Source organism: Yamadazyma tenuis, chromosome 3, assembly GCF_029203305.1.
Source record: "Yamadazyma tenuis chromosome 3, complete sequence".
In the NCBI taxonomy this organism is placed as follows: domain Eukaryota; kingdom Fungi; phylum Ascomycota; class Pichiomycetes; order Serinales; family Debaryomycetaceae; genus Yamadazyma; species Yamadazyma tenuis.
This window is the reverse complement of record NC_089463.1, coordinates 251655-266367: the sequence shown is the minus strand read 5'-3', so window position 1 is coordinate 266367 and position 14713 is coordinate 251655. Positions and strand designations below refer to the sequence as shown.

At 43.1% G+C, this 14713-nt stretch overlaps 10 protein-coding genes and 1 non-coding gene across 11 annotated transcripts; 6 read left to right on the top strand and 5 right to left on the bottom strand. All coding sequences in view use genetic code 12, as the record gives it.

Moving 5' to 3' along the window:
• Positions 1-112: 112 nt before the first annotated feature.
• On the bottom strand, positions 113-856 carry TAF11 (transcription initiation factor TFIID subunit 11; the record flags this gene model as incomplete). The annotated part of the gene is made up of 1 exon (XM_006685137.1): positions 113-856. The coding sequence occupies one exon, from the start codon at positions 854-856 to the stop codon at positions 113-115; it is 744 nt and encodes a 247-aa protein (XP_006685200.1).
• Positions 857-914: 58 nt separating this feature from the next.
• On the bottom strand, positions 915-2012 carry PSN45_002499 (uncharacterized protein; the record flags this gene model as incomplete). The annotated part of the gene is made up of 1 exon (XM_006684970.2): positions 915-2012. One exon carries the CDS (start codon positions 2010-2012, stop codon positions 915-917), a length of 1098 nt encoding a protein of 365 aa, XP_006685033.2.
• Positions 2013-2084: 72 nt separating this feature from the next.
• PPM1 (carboxy methyl transferase for protein phosphatase 2A) lies at positions 2085-4185 on the top strand (the record flags this gene model as incomplete). The annotated part of the gene is made up of 2 exons (XM_006684973.2): positions 2085-2861; positions 3124-4185. The coding sequence occupies 2 exons, from the start codon at positions 2085-2087 to the stop codon at positions 4183-4185; spliced, it is 1839 nt and encodes a 612-aa protein (XP_006685036.2).
• Positions 4186-4411: 226 nt separating this feature from the next.
• PSN45_002497 lies at positions 4412-4500 on the top strand. Its single transcript has one exon. It is a non-coding gene; the product is annotated as a tRNA-Met (tRNA).
• A 256-nt stretch (positions 4501-4756) lies between these two features.
• Positions 4757-6511, top strand: PSN45_002496 (uncharacterized protein; the record flags this gene model as incomplete). Its single annotated transcript, XM_006684974.2, has 2 exons — positions 4757-4925; positions 5124-6511. 2 exons carry the CDS (start codon positions 4757-4759, stop codon positions 6509-6511), a joined length of 1557 nt encoding a protein of 518 aa, XP_006685037.1.
• A 185-nt stretch (positions 6512-6696) lies between these two features.
• PSN45_002495 (uncharacterized protein) lies at positions 6697-7530 on the bottom strand (the record flags this gene model as incomplete). The annotated part of the gene is made up of 1 exon (XM_066157883.1): positions 6697-7530. One exon carries the CDS (start codon positions 7528-7530, stop codon positions 6697-6699), a length of 834 nt encoding a protein of 277 aa, XP_066013980.1.
• Positions 7531-7602: 72 nt separating this feature from the next.
• Positions 7603-8034, bottom strand: PSN45_002494 (uncharacterized protein; the record flags this gene model as incomplete). Its single annotated transcript, XM_066157882.1, has 1 exon — positions 7603-8034. One exon carries the CDS (start codon positions 8032-8034, stop codon positions 7603-7605), a length of 432 nt encoding a protein of 143 aa, XP_066013979.1.
• Positions 8035-9242: 1208 nt separating this feature from the next.
• On the top strand, positions 9243-10082 carry MRPL10 (mitochondrial 54S ribosomal protein uL15m; the record flags this gene model as incomplete). Its single annotated transcript, XM_006685139.2, has 1 exon — positions 9243-10082. The coding sequence occupies one exon, from the start codon at positions 9243-9245 to the stop codon at positions 10080-10082; it is 840 nt and encodes a 279-aa protein (XP_006685202.1).
• A 61-nt stretch (positions 10083-10143) lies between these two features.
• Positions 10144-10917, bottom strand: SLD7 (chromosomal DNA replication protein; the record flags this gene model as incomplete). The annotated part of the gene is made up of 1 exon (XM_006684976.1): positions 10144-10917. One exon carries the CDS (start codon positions 10915-10917, stop codon positions 10144-10146), a length of 774 nt encoding a protein of 257 aa, XP_006685039.1.
• A 410-nt stretch (positions 10918-11327) lies between these two features.
• Positions 11328-12320, top strand: CKA2 (Casein kinase II subunit alpha'; the record flags this gene model as incomplete). The annotated part of the gene is made up of 1 exon (XM_006685141.1): positions 11328-12320. One exon carries the CDS (start codon positions 11328-11330, stop codon positions 12318-12320), a length of 993 nt encoding a protein of 330 aa, XP_006685204.1.
• Positions 12321-12749: 429 nt separating this feature from the next.
• On the top strand, positions 12750-14642 carry PSN45_002490 (uncharacterized protein; the record flags this gene model as incomplete). Its single annotated transcript, XM_006684977.1, has 1 exon — positions 12750-14642. The coding sequence occupies one exon, from the start codon at positions 12750-12752 to the stop codon at positions 14640-14642; it is 1893 nt and encodes a 630-aa protein (XP_006685040.1).
• Between the last annotated feature and the right edge of the window lie 71 nt (positions 14643-14713).

Genomic DNA, 14713 nt, shown 5'->3' with positions numbered 1-14713 from the left:
GAGGAGGATTCGCGGTGTGAGAATGAGGTAGAAAGAGGGCAGAAGAAGGTAGAAAGAGGATACAAACAACACTCAATGACTGAAGTAGTCTACTTATGCATTAATTACCATATTACCGAAACAACCACCCGTCAGCGTCGCCCTGCGCCCGCCACTGGGCCTGGATTGCACTGCTGTTCTCATGGCGATAAAGCCGAATGGCCTCCCGAATATGCTCTGGCCTCAACGGGCTCTGGGTGTCTCCGTCGTACGTGAGCCTCGAATTACTCACCTCGATATCCTTACCGTTCTCTATGTTCCGAAGCGTCTGGCGCTTGCGCTTTTTCTTGCCCTCTATGTCCATGATCAACTTGGCCTTGTTCTCTCGCTCTTGCACTTCAAAGGCCTTGGTGATGATCTCCGACAAGTACAGTTTCGACAACCCCGCGAGAATGATCGCAAGGTGCGGAGGAATCGAGTGGCCTAGCACCCCGTTACAGATTTTCTTCACCCCGGGCTTGTTGATGGTACTACGACGGTACGCTTCAAACCGGTCCATCTGATCATTATTAAAGTTGGCCATGATCAAGCGCTTGCGTTCTTCCTCGCCAAGGTCCTTGTCGACCTTCATTTCACGAAGACGCTTGTACCGCGACACGAGCGCCGGGTCATTGATCTGCTCGAGTTCGGTATCCGATATGTCGCTGGCGCTGCTGTGGTCGTCGTCGGAAATACGAAGTACATCATCATCTGTCTGGTGGGCAATCGAGCCATACAACACGCGGCCGATGATCTCTTCATCTTCTTCGTCCAAACTGACGTCGCTCATGTCGCTGTCATCGGTTCCGGCCGTGGGTTCATCAGGGTTGTGTGACATATTAGTTGATGTGAAGAACAAGTTTGGGTCGCATTTCGCGACCTTTTGTATTGGCATTCTATAAACATGTGGATTTGAGGGTGTTGGTAGTTTCTTGATGGAGACGCTTCCATGGTACGGGATACTGCTGGAGCTGGCTTATAAAGCCCCTGACGTTGGCGAGAATGGGTTTTTGGGCCGGGTGATGTGGATTCTGGGCCAATCTATCCAAGATTTTGTTGATGTTCCGAAGCACTGAATGCTTGAGAAGAGCCCCCAAACGGATGTTGACGTTGTTTGAAGGGTGAATCAGTACCGGGAGCTCCAGGGCCAAGCTAGCGTAGATATCATCGAAAAAAGCCTCGAATTTGCCTGTGGTTTCGTTGTTGAGCATGGAATCAGCCGGTAAAACCAACTGGAACACCGAATCGTTAGGAATTCCAGCAGGTAGTTCCTCAGTCTTGGGGGTACCTGTATCAAGGACCTCGAAGTAGAATCGGTGGGGTTGAGGACTCACTTGCAGTTTTGCAACCTTGGAGTATTTTGCAGTCACATTGAATATATTGTTTGAAAAGCGATTGAAGCCTTCAGAACACATTTCCGCCACCGCCTCGTACGAATTGCCTGAGCCGCTGCTCACTTGGATGACTTCAATTGGAATCTGCTCATCAAGTTCCTCATATTGGTAAGGATGTAAATCAGCATATAGCAAATAGTCCAACAACGTCTGCACCACGAAATACGGCAAGTCGTTCGAGTGGACGGTGCTGAGCATGTAGATGAGCACCACGTGCAGAAACCGCTGGTGAATGATGGCGGAATCGGAACTGCCGAGATGCAATATCAACACGTAGTCATCTTCAAGTTGTATTTCCTCACAGTTGGGATCCATTGGTGGCTCCTTTAGGTTATCCACAAGCTTGAACTTGAGACTCGTGTTGTATGTGGCAAGTTCCGAATCCAATTGGATCTGGGCTGCATCTATCAAATCTGGCAAGTGCAACCCGGCGTCTCCAAATTTGACGTAGATAGGTATAGTAATCTCGAGACCATCGACGAGATTCTGGACTTTCTGGAGCTCACCCGTCAACAAAGGCTCTAAAGGCTCTATGAGTACGTGTAGGAACGGTAGAAGGACCAAAAGGACAAACCAGCCAAAATATGCTTTAAACCCCATAACTAGCCATAGTACTGCGAATCAAGCGACTGCGCGAAATCCATCGCGCACAGATTTTTTTGAAGATGCAAAATGTCTGCACCCGTGCCTAGCCTACCACCAAACTTACCTGCGGTTGAGCAGGAACAGAGCTTGGTGCACGACGTATACAACGATATAGCTGGCCATTTCTCACAAACACGGTACAAGCCTTGGCCCATCGTGGAAAAGTTTCTTACTGCCCAGCCCAAGTACTCCATAGGAATCGATGTGGGATGTGGAAACGGAAAGTACTTGGGCGTCAACAAGAATTTGTTCATCATAGGCACAGACCGGTCGGAGGGGTTGATCAGATGTGCCCACGACATTTCGCTGGACTTTCAGCTTGGAGTCAGTGACGGTTTGCACTTACCTCATGAGTGCAACCGGTTTGACTTTGCCATTTCTATAGCAGTGATACACCATTTTGCCACCGAAACAAGGAGGATCGAGGCCATATCGCATATACTATCCAAGTTACGTGTCGGAGGACGGGCGTTGATATACTGCTGGGCATTGGAACAGGAAAACTCCAGAAGAGGGTATAAAGAAGGAGATGAACAGGACATTTTGGTGCCGTGGGTGTTGAAAAACAACCAGAAGAAAGACAAGGCGAGTAAGAAGAAGAGCAAGAAGGGTCTGAAAAAGAGCGACAAGGAGAGCGAGTCTCCTACCGAACTTGTTGTAGAGCCCGAATTAGAACCAGAACCAGAACCTATCACAAAATACAGATACTACCACTTGTACAAAAAAGGGGAGCTTGTGGATAATTCCAGGAGAGCAGGGTCGTGTACGATAGTGGACGAAGGATACGAACGGGACAACTGGTGGGTGATTATCGAAAAGACACCCTGAGGGTCAGAAGTTAGATAGGCATATAAATGAATGCAAAAAACCACTTAAACTATATTTAAACCTTGTCTATTGAAACCCACTCCTGTGCTAACATATACCTGGGTACCCATCTGCTTTTGCAATATGCACATTTCCTATCTGGTTGGTGTAGGAGAATGTATGAGAAATGTACGGGCTCGCGCAGTTTTTGATGAAAAGTATCTTGCCCATGTTATCGCCAAATCAAAAAAAAGACAAGGTTATTCGATCCACAGACCTTGACGCATTGGCGTGCAGGCTCAGCTGTGCCCAACAAGGGTACTTCCTTCCAATGGACAACAACATCTCCAAATTGGTGGCATCCTACTCTAAGTATTTGCAGTTCTGCGAAGGCTACACAAACCTATCAGCCAGCAGAACATTCAGAATGGCTTTCAACGACAGGAAATTCCCCATAATAAACCGTGGAACGTATCTTCGAACACAGCTGATCAGTCAAATCGTGGAAGAATTCATCAAGGAGTTTGGCACTTGCCAGATCCTCTCTTTGGGAGGAGGTAGCGACACCAGATGCTTCAAGTATGTGTCACCGAATGTGAAGTACTTGGAGATTGATTTCCCCGAGACCGCAAAGATCAAGAAGTTGACGATTTTGGGGGACAATGGGCTCCGGGCGATTGTCAAGTACGAGGGTGAAGAGCATATAGGTCTTGATGTCACCACCCGAGACCAGTTCAACGACATAGAGCCAGATCTTCATACGTCCAACTATCACATTATCGGGTACGACTTGCGCAAACTCACCCATTCGAGTGAAGTTCTCCAGTTTGTGGACTCGCTGCTTCCTACGCTAGTACTCAGTGAATGCGTTTTATGCTACGCGAGTCCTCAGGAAAATGAGAACATTATCAACATCTGGAGCAACTATTTTGGAAGTACGTTGATGTCACTCATTGTTTATGACCCCATTTCGTTGAAGGATGCCTTTGGTGCTCAAATGGCCGATAACCTCCAGAGGAGAGGCATTAATTTGCTCACGTTCAATGCATTTGCGACTGTCGAGTCGAAGTTGGAGTTTTTCCATCAGCTCGGCTTGAAAAATTCAAAGGTCACAGATATCAGCAGTGTTGGGGGCTACGAGTCAACGGGAGCATGGTTTGATGAAGAAGAGGTGAAAAGAATCAGCAAGTTGGAAATAATTGATGAAGTTGAGGAAATCAAGCTTTTGTTTCTGCATTATTGTTTGCTTTATGGAGAGAACCAGTCCTCTAGATCTTTTAGGGCCATCAATAACTGGAGGTGGAAATTGGAGTCAGACTGAAGCAGCAAAAAATTAATGGAGTTTGGTGCTGCAGGGCCATTTTATGAATTTTAGTACGACAGCTGTATATAATGAATATAATGAATTGAGACCCAACCCGTTACTGGTATCATTTGTGATATCCAGTATATTCTTTATGATAGACTTTTAATAGTAACGAAGTCGGTATTAGCAAGGAGACATCAGCATAGGAGTTTGTGAGCGGGTGCAAGAACCACCAGTTTTTGCTGCACTAGCTCAGTTGGCAGAGCGTCAGTCTCATAGTTGCAAAATTGTGTCATCTGAAGGTCGACAGTTCGAACCTGCCGTGGAGCAAAATCTTTTTTTGCTACCCCAACACCCTCAACATCTCCAACTTCTTACATACCACACCCATACTACCTTATTCTCCTTTTCCACACCATCTACCAGGCATCTCCACCCACGTAAATATTGGTGTTTCGCTAAAAGTGAAGCGCCCTAAAAGAATGCGAAAAGTTTTCAAAATCCCTTTAAGCGCATACCTCATCTTATCAGATATATAAGGACATCAGCGCCCCATTGATTTTCCCCCAAATTAAATACCTCCAATATGGGCCAATTATCGTCACAAGGCAATAACGCCATAATATATCTCACCTATGCGTTCCTCTTAGCTACTGGATTGTTCTTGGCGTTCAAATACTCCAAGAGCGCAACCTTCTTGTCCTCCAATGGTACTCAGAGAGCCGCTCCTTTGGTGTTGAATTTCGTTGCATCAGGTATGTAAACCCCACCAAACACAAAACAAACTCGACAATACTCAAACAATATATAGGGAATGCTAATGACACATCTGCAACAATAAGACAACGGGTGCATTCATGTGAGTGCTGAGATTATACCGGTTTAACTCGATCAAGTTCGTACTTGCGTGAGGATGTTCTTATTGTGGAATTTAAATACTAACAAACTTTCAGCCATGGGATGTGGAGTTTTGACCACGTATGCCCAGATAGCTAACATCTCGGGCTTACACGGATTATTGGTATACACCATCTGTGGAGCAATCCCCATTGCTTCGTTTGGGTTTTTTGGGCCCATCATCAGGAAAAAGTGCCCTGATGGCTTTATTTTGAGTGAGTGGGTCAGACACAGGTTTGGGATTGTTACTGCATTGTACTTGTCGCTATTTACGTGCTTGACGATGTTTTTGTACATGGTTGCTGAATTGTCGTCTGTGAGCTTGGCAATTGAAACCTTAACGGGATTAGATGCTTTAGGGGCCGTCATTGTTGAGTGTGTGGTCACCACCATCTACACCTCTGTAGGAGGCTTTAAGGTGAGTTTCATCACCGATAACTTTCAGGGGGCTTTGGTGTTGTTGCTTATAATCATATGTGCGGCAGGAATGGGGTCTTATATCGACATAGACACCTCCAAAATAGGCCCTTCCCACTTGCTTCAGGCCAATAAGTTAGGCTGGGAGTTGATCTACGTATTTTTTGTGGCTGTTGGTACAAATGCCTTCTTCTTGAACTCGTTTTGGTTGAGAACTTTTGCTAGTAAGTCCGATAGAGGTTTGGCTATCGGTACATCAGTTTCGGCTGTGATAGTGATGGTCATTTGTACCTTGGTAGGAGTGCCAGGGTTTTTGGCCGTGTGGTCGGGTGATTTGACGGTGGGGGATGAGAACGGGTCTATGGCCTTTTTCATTCTTCTTGCCAAGATGCCTGGGTGGATCATCGCGTTTGTTTTGATCTTCACCATCACCATTTCCACTTGTACTTTTGACTCTTTGCAGTCTGCCTTTGTGTCAACCATCTCCAATGATATCTTTAGAAACAGGCTTAAGACCATCTGGGTTAGAGCAATGGTGGTGATAATGATTGTACCGATTGTGGTGTTGGCCGTCAAAGTGGCAGATAATATCTTACAGATTTATTTGATTGCTGACTTGATTTCGAGCTCTATCATCCCAATCATATTCTTAGGTTTGAGTGACCGGTTCTTTTGGTTTTTGACGGGAGTGGATGTGATGGTTGGAGGATTAGGAGCTTTGGTTGCAATTTTTATCTTTGGAACCGTCTATTATGGAACCGCCAAAGAAGGGGGGAAGTTGTTATTGATTTGGAACGGATTATATGATGCTGAAGACTGGGGTGCCTTTGGGGCGTTTGTAATTGCCCCATTTGGTGGGATTTTAATTGCATTAGTGTGTGTTGTCGCCCGAGTGGGTGCGATTTGGGTGTATTGCAAAATCACCAAAAAACCATTTACGGCTTTGCAAAGACCCGTTCCGGTCGAGATTGTGGAAGAAGAATTTGACAGTGCCTATGGGTCCACCAACGCTAAGTCAGACGATTAGTGATTCACAGGACAATGCTTTCTTGTTTAATCACGCGCCTGTCTAATGTGGATCTCGGTTCCATCTTCTTATTCCCCTATTCTACTACTATACAACAGTCCTAGAGTCCTTATTGTCCCCGTTCACAAAAGAAGTGAATATTTTATCTACTATTCAGGGAAATAGTAAACTATACTTAATTATAATTACGATGACCTTTTATTCCTCATACTGTTGGGATTTTGGACATCATTATCAAGTGTGATTTCTCTTTGAGTTTCTTCTTCGAAACGGTTTACACTTTCTTTAGCAATAATATACAGATACTCAGGGTCCTTCTTACGCCACACCTCGATAAACTCTTTGATCCGCTGAGATTGGAAACTTTCAACTTCTGGCGTGTCATCACTTTCCTCACTTTCCTCTGTAGGTGGGTTGTAGTGTGAGAATATAAACTTTCCCTTATCCATAAACATATTTTCGTAGTTGACAGCAAAATCGGCTAAACCGGCGTTCTCTATGGTGATCAATCCCTTTAAACCCTTTAAATAATCCTCCTGTGTCTTCGGCTTCTTTGTCAACTTTGGCATGAATATAGTCAAACCTGATGCAATATAGTTGTTTGAATCTTTTGATTTTGACTGATCTTTCCAGAAAGAACAAAACCCTGCATTGAAACCCGAAAGTATGTCGATTTTGCACCTATGACTTTGGTTTAAGTCGTTTACCTTTTGGTAGTGTTCGATATCATTCTCAAAATATTGTTGAATATTGTAACGAGCATCATCATACTGATACTTATAACTCCAATTCGAAATAAAGTAGTAACCAGGGTCAAAAACTTTAACGACGATTTCTTCACCTGGTATGTCAAGCAGCAAGAATGTTGAGGCCAAATATTTGTTGGGTATGCAGAAGATTTGAGAGTATAAGCCAGGTTCTCTTTGGATTTCATCTGTTGTTTTCAAATCATAGTAGATGTAAGTGTGCTTCAAGTGATTTAAGCTCTTCTTGAACCATTGAAAATTCCTAGTAGTCATTGTTTCATCGAAGTAGAAATCCAAATACGTCTTCTTTGCCCAATTGTTTGCTTTGCTGAAGATTGTATTAATTTATTTTTTGTAAACCTTTGGCTTCATTCTTTGAATTTCAGCAATTTTGGCAAGCATTAGAGCAGCAGGAGGATACATTTCAGGATTTTCATTGTATATCCTGCTTGATATTGTGATATCCACTTTAACGCTCATCACCTTATCATTGATATCTGTGATAGTGGTGAAGATATGCACTATTGTGTCTGAGATGTATCCCAATTTACATTTGGCCATGATTTGATAAGCAATGAGTTGGTTCAAAGAGCCTTCCAAACTCTTAGTTATTGAATCATTTCTCTCGCTGACATTAATGAAGATCATATAGTTGCAATCATGAAGCTGTTTAATCCAGTGCTTAATCGATGGCTTTTTGACTTCTCCAACGATGATACTACCAAATCTGGGTAATCCAAGGACAGGTAAATCAGGCAAGCAGTGCAAGGTAGTCATTTTATAGTTAAGAAGGGTTTTGAAATCGATGCCGTCCGACTTTTCCAATGACAGTCCAAAAAACAACCGGCTTATATTAGTTACCAAGTCGAAAACCATTTCCCTTGCAATATTAGTCATAGTTGCCTCATGAAGTTTTCTCTTCCGATCCAATGTCATCCTTGGTACTCGAGATGCTTGGAGAAAGGCAAAGATATCCAGGTTCATAAGCATTAATGGCCGAGAACGGTTACAGACCATTAACAGTATAAGATACTTCCATTGTTCTTCAACAAAGACCTTATGGGATGGAAGACTTAATTCCAACGAAATGGTATCTTGTACTACCTCCGTAAAAGTGTTAGCAGTACCTTTCGATTTTGTACTGAGGTCAAAGTCTGTGGTTTCACAGATCAGGGGGAAGTACATGAGAATCACGTACCATATTGGTGTGGTTTCTATCATTGGGTCGTCTTTTGGTAATTCCCCAAAACTTTTGTTACATCAAACTCAAGATTTTTAGGGACTTTATTGTTTATCTGGGGGAAGTCTTCAAGCTTAGCCTTCAAATATTCATTAATATGTACTTGTTGGGTACTAGAAGGTTCTTTATACTTCCACATTTTGGGAATGTATTTCTAATTATGAATTTGTGGATGATACTTTTGCACCAGATATGCGACTAAATGCAACACGGTAGTGCGCAGTAAGTTCGAGAATATTTTTGCAGCCGAAGCTTGGTGATCGTTAACTCATCTAAGCAATCATATATTGTGTAAATTGTTAAATTAATAACCACTACAGGTTCTTTTACAGCAAGAAAACTGTGCTTTCGCTGGATAGTGATTTCTATTTAGTAAACCGTGGCTAAAAAAAAGAGATATGAAGTTACCCCCTAAGTAAAATGCTTTGGAACGAGGCCACCGCGAAGAAATATATTTACGGTGATAGAATCAGAGGTTTGTACGGTGGGTAGCATTACGTCTACGCGACATTTATACCAAATAATTACTTTGGAGCTAATTAGCGAATATATGCAATGGTTAGCACCTCTATATTTGAAAACGAGCTATTGAACCTACCAGATAATTAGGGCACAGGTTTTATGATCTGTCATTAGTTCATTGCACTCAGATTACCTATTTTGACACTAGCCGGGTACACGACCATCAGTCGCATAAAATTTTTCAATCGGTAAACCTCAACTTTTGTTCAAGCTAGGCTAACAGATGATATTTGGTACCTTAGCGTCAAGGCTCCCTCGTGCGGGTCTTCTCAACCTTTGGGGAGCACGCTATAGCAGCTCATTTTTGGGAAGCTTGGCCCCCATAGAAGGAGCTGTCGTAAGCTACAAGAGATTAGGTAGAGGGCAAGCTTCTGGTAAAGGTAAAACCTCTGGAAGAGGTCAAAAGGGTCAGAAAGCCCGTGGTAAGGTACCCAAGTGGTTTGAAGGTGGGCAAACACCTTTCTATAAGCGATTCCCCATCATAGGCTTCAAAAGACCTCACAGAAAAGAATACAACCAATTGAACTTGGAAAGAATTCAAGAGTTCTGGGACAACAATAGAATCAATCTACAACCAGGAGAGTTGTTGACCATACAGAAAATGAGAGAGTGCGGATTAGTGACGGGCTCTACTAGAGATGGTATCAAGATCTTGGGAAATGGGAAAGAAACATACACGGTTCCAATACATATTGAAGCTTCCCGAGCATCCATTGGAGCCATTAAATCCATTGAAAAGACTGGCCATGAATTCACCGCCAAATATTTCACCAAATTGGGATTGAAGGCTCACATAAACCCCGACAGATACATCTTAAAGAAGGGATACTTGCCATTGCAAGCTAGACCTACGCACAGAAGAGATATCGAATTCTACTCAAATCCCCATAAAAGAGGATACTTATTGAAAGACCCATCTTTGTTGTTGGCACACCGGGGACAGACCAAGGCCGTCAAAAAGGTGGTACGTAAGAGTTATCTTTCATCTGAGTTGGAAGCGGCTTCCGATGCCAAAATTCCGGATTTTGCCCAGTCCACCGTATTGAAGTTATCCGAGTTGTAGCTGTAGCTTCTTGTATATATTAAATCTATAGTGTTACTCAATCTATAAACGGCTTTATTGTTCAATCCACAAATGGGTTGTCTGTGTCGACATCTATGTAGATCTGGAGAAGCTTTTCCACCACATCTTGGATATCATTGAGATGCACTGGCTTATTAGAGAACTTTCTCATAGCAAATATGGCCGACTTGTAAGTCATCAGGTAGATTTCTTTGATTTTGATTTTCTCATTGGCGGAGTTGGCAGCAGTGCTAGACATCCCTCGAAGCCGAAGCCCAGAAAGCACTACTTTAGATACCATGCTGTTGATTTGTTCGGAGTTATTGACCGAAGAAGTGGGAAGCGGTGTACTGGATTTAGACCGCTTCTTCTTCTCCAAAACCTTGTCAATCACATGTATGCTATTGTGTCGCGTCTTGAGGTCAACCACTTCGGTGAGAGTTCTGTCCCCAAACTTGTCTTCGTTGTTGTCCTGATAATCATTAAGCCGTGCGACTATAGTCAAGTCCACTACAAGGGCCTTCACCTTCAATTCATGGATAAGCACTATCACGTACACGTTCTCATTGGTGGTGTTCTTTAGTAGCATTCCTATGCTCGAATCGCGGAGTGAGTGCTTGAGCAAGCGGTGTTTTATGTAGTTTTGGCATTCGTCCAGGGTGGAATAGACATCGATCATACCTGATTGAAGGAGAAAAACCGGGGTTTTTTGGTAGTTGACGTAGCACACATTGAGAAACCGGTCATGGGCATCGATGGGAAGCTGGTGTTTGCACGAGAGCTGGAAATCGTCTAGCTGTTGGTGTGGATCTTCTATGGATATAGGTAGACTCATGGCATGGGACGCGGATTGAGAAATTGAGACTCGAAAAGATGAACCAGTTTGGGGCCAGAAAAATGACATACATAAATAGAGAGCCAGCGGTGGTGGAAGGTGACGGGCCCGGTGTGCTGTATACTACTGTACTGATTTTGAAGAAAGATCGGGCTGCCGGGGTGTTTTCCGAAGATTTCCTGCTGTTCTCGAACCAAGTATCACCAGCACCTTAAAACCAGCACCTTAAAACCAGCACCTCTAAACTCCCCGCTCTCCCCCTATACTCCCTACGCCACCACCACCACTATAACCCCCATTAAAAAAATCCGTCCGATTATATTCTTCTTGGTCTCATCATCAGGCGGTCGCATCTCATTTTCCTCATTTAAATTGATCATTTTCTCATCAGTCATACCATCTTTACGTCCATGAGTGTCAGCGGTGTCCTGAAAGTGTACTCTGTTGCTCGCGTGTATGTGGACGCGAACAAGAAGAAGCCCAAGGAGTACTGGGATTATGAGAACTACAAGATCTCGTGGGGCACCATCAAGAACTACGAGATTGTCAATAAAATCGGTCGAGGTAAGTACTCGGAGGTATTTGAAGGTGTGAATGTCGTCAACGACGAGCCGTGTGTCATCAAGGTGTTGAAGCCAGTGAAGATGAAGAAGATATATCGGGAAGTCAAGATCCTCAAGAACTTGACCGGTGGTCCTAATGTCATTGGGTTGTTGGACATTGTTCGTGACGAACACAGCAAAATCCCGGCTTTAGTATTTGAAAGAGTCGACAACGTCGACTTTCGTGTGTTGTACCCCAAGTTCAGTGTCAGTGACATCCAGTACTACATGATGCAGCTCTTGATTGCGTTGGACTATTGTCATTCGATGGGGATTATTCATCGAGACGTCAAGCCTCAGAACATCATGATCGATCCCTTACACAAGAAGTTACGGTTGATCGACTGGGGGTTGGCCGAGTTCTACCACGAGGGTATGGACTACAATGTACGAGTGGCGTCACGGTACCACAAGGCTCCAGAGTTGTTGATCAATTTACAGCAGTATGACTACTCTTTGGACTTGTGGTCGGTGGGATGTATTTTTGCCGGGATCATCTTCAAGAAGGACCCGTTCTTCCGGGGGGATTCTAACAACGACCAGCTTGTGCAGATTGCAAAAGTGTTGGGTACCAAGGAGTTAATGAGTTATATCAGTAAGTATGGAATCCGTTTAAGCTCTGACTTTGACAACATTTTGGGCAATTATTCCCGAAAGCCATGGAAGAATTTCGTCAATAAGTTGAATGAGCCGTTAATGAGCGAAGAGGTGTTGGACCTCACGAATCAATTGTTGACATATGATCACCAGTTGAGACCTACGGCCAAGGAGGCAATGGACCACCCGTTTTTCAAGATTTAGAGATGATTTAGTCAGGGTTTAACTGGACACGAAGATCCAACTACCGTTCTATGGGCATCTATGTACAGAAATTGAAAACCTCCAAGCACATGAAAAATACCAATTTCATTTCACTTGAAAGCATGTCTTAAGCCGCCTCACTACCACATTATGTTTATAGAAAAGTTACGAGATATGTCCTTATAATGTCAATCAGCACAATTATCGTCTACTTATTGGCGGTGCCGTCTTGTAACTGACCCCTGAATTAACACAAAGACGCATAATTCTCTAATTATGTCTATTTACACTAAAGTCCTGGTTCGCGATGCGGTTGATCTAAACATTACGCGCCTTTTCGTAATTGTTTCATATCGTGTATCAAAATAGACGAGCATCCCACATATATATATATTTACAAAGGGTACCGATTGTGGAGCCAAGAACCCAATGAGCAGCATATTGAGATTTAAAGTGGGCCAGGTCCCTGAATGGGTCAACAAACAACATAAGACCATGTTAAGATGGATAAACTCCAAACTCAACTTGCAGCTAACTGATTTGTCCAAAGATTTGGGAGACGGATTGGTTCTCATTCAATTGACTAATGTTATCATAGCAGAAATGGACTTGGAGAAGACAGACCTCAAGCTCTACTTCCTCAAACCGTTGTATACGAACCCAAAGCTTCCCATCCAGAAAATGGAGAACGTCAACGACTTTTTGGAGTTCATTCGAATTGTCTTGAAGATTAATACCACCAGCATCAGCAGTGAAAGTATTATTGATGGGAACCTCAAATTGATCTTGGGATTGACGTGGTCGCTTTTCATATTCTCCACCACCAGTTCCATTGGACTCATGAATGACGGGAACTCAATTATTCAGATAAAACAAATCGTCTTGAAGTGGGTCAACTCCAAGTACAAATACAAGGAAATCTGCAACTTTGACAGGGACTGGTCTTTGGAAATCAGCGCTCCTGACAGTGTGTTGTGGTCGATATTGAAGTCGTATGTACCCTCTTCCAAGTTAATCAGATTGGGTGATTCTAAGCTACAAAATATGAAACTGATCCTTCAATTTGCCAACGAGTTGGGTGTCCCCAAACTAGCCGACGTGGAGGATTTCAAGACTTTGGTCCCTGACGAGAAATGCATTTTGTTCTTTATTCTTGAGTGGTTCAAGTTCTTTGAAATGGGAAATTTTGACGAACAATTGCAACCCGAGCCCAATGAGGAGAATTTTGCCGACGAGACTTATGACGAGGTATTGGTGAGGATGGCGGATATCATCAAAAACAAGTTTGAATACGAGACGGACTCACTCAAGTTCTCCAACAAAATAACATCGATACGCAAAAAGTTGGATGATGTTCCCAGCTACTTCGACGAGGAACTCTTTGAGGTTTTGTCTGAATGGGACAAGGAAGCGAAGAGTATAATTGATTCCAAGTTCTTGGCTCGTTTCAAGGATAATGAAGATTTTGTCGAGTTGACAGACATTTTACATCACAAGATGGGGAGCCTTTTGGACAACTTGAAAGAATACGAAGAAGTGGGCCAAATGATTGCAAAATTGACTTATAAGGACATGAAGAAGTTGGAAAATTTGTACAATGAGACCACCACAAGCTTGAAGCTGATTAATGATAAGTTTGAACTCGGCGTAACAAGTAGGTTGACTTTCGATGCACTCGATCTCAAGTTCTCCAAAGTAAGCAGCTTACAGAAACAAGAAACAGACCAAATCAAGGAATTCCTTGAGAAAATCTTAAACAATGAAGTTATCTGTAAGCTCAATGGATACTTGGTGAAGATTGAGGAGTATCTTACTCAAAGTGGAGACAAATTGGATAGTTTAGTGAACGAATTTGAAAAGTACATTCAATTCATTCACAAGGTTGACTACTATGTAAGAAACTTGAACTTTACGGTTTCGCCATCCAATCTTAAATACATTGAAACCTTTGCATCCACAACCGATACTGATATCGAAGCCAAATATGTCAACTTCAAAAATCAGCTTCTCAAATTCGATTCCAAGCTTATCACCAATGAACTTGAATTCTCCTTGATCTTGGAGGAACTCACTGGCGAAAGCTTGAACAAGGCCTACATCAAGAGCTTCATCAAGCTTGTTCCCATCAAGCTCTTGAATCTTAGCTTTAATGACAGTGACTTTAGCCTCGTGCTAGAGTCAGACGACGACGACAGTGAAATTGACAATTCCAAACTAATCTTCGAAACCCAGAGGCGCCGGGTCGGCAGTCAGTTGGGAAATGATAAGGTCTACGATTTAGCCGATTTCTTCAACAAGTTTGAAGACGGGTTGAAATTTTAACGTATATGTTACATTAGTTGCAAATATTTATTGAATGAGTACACGATTTACACTTTTGAGAAACATCTCTC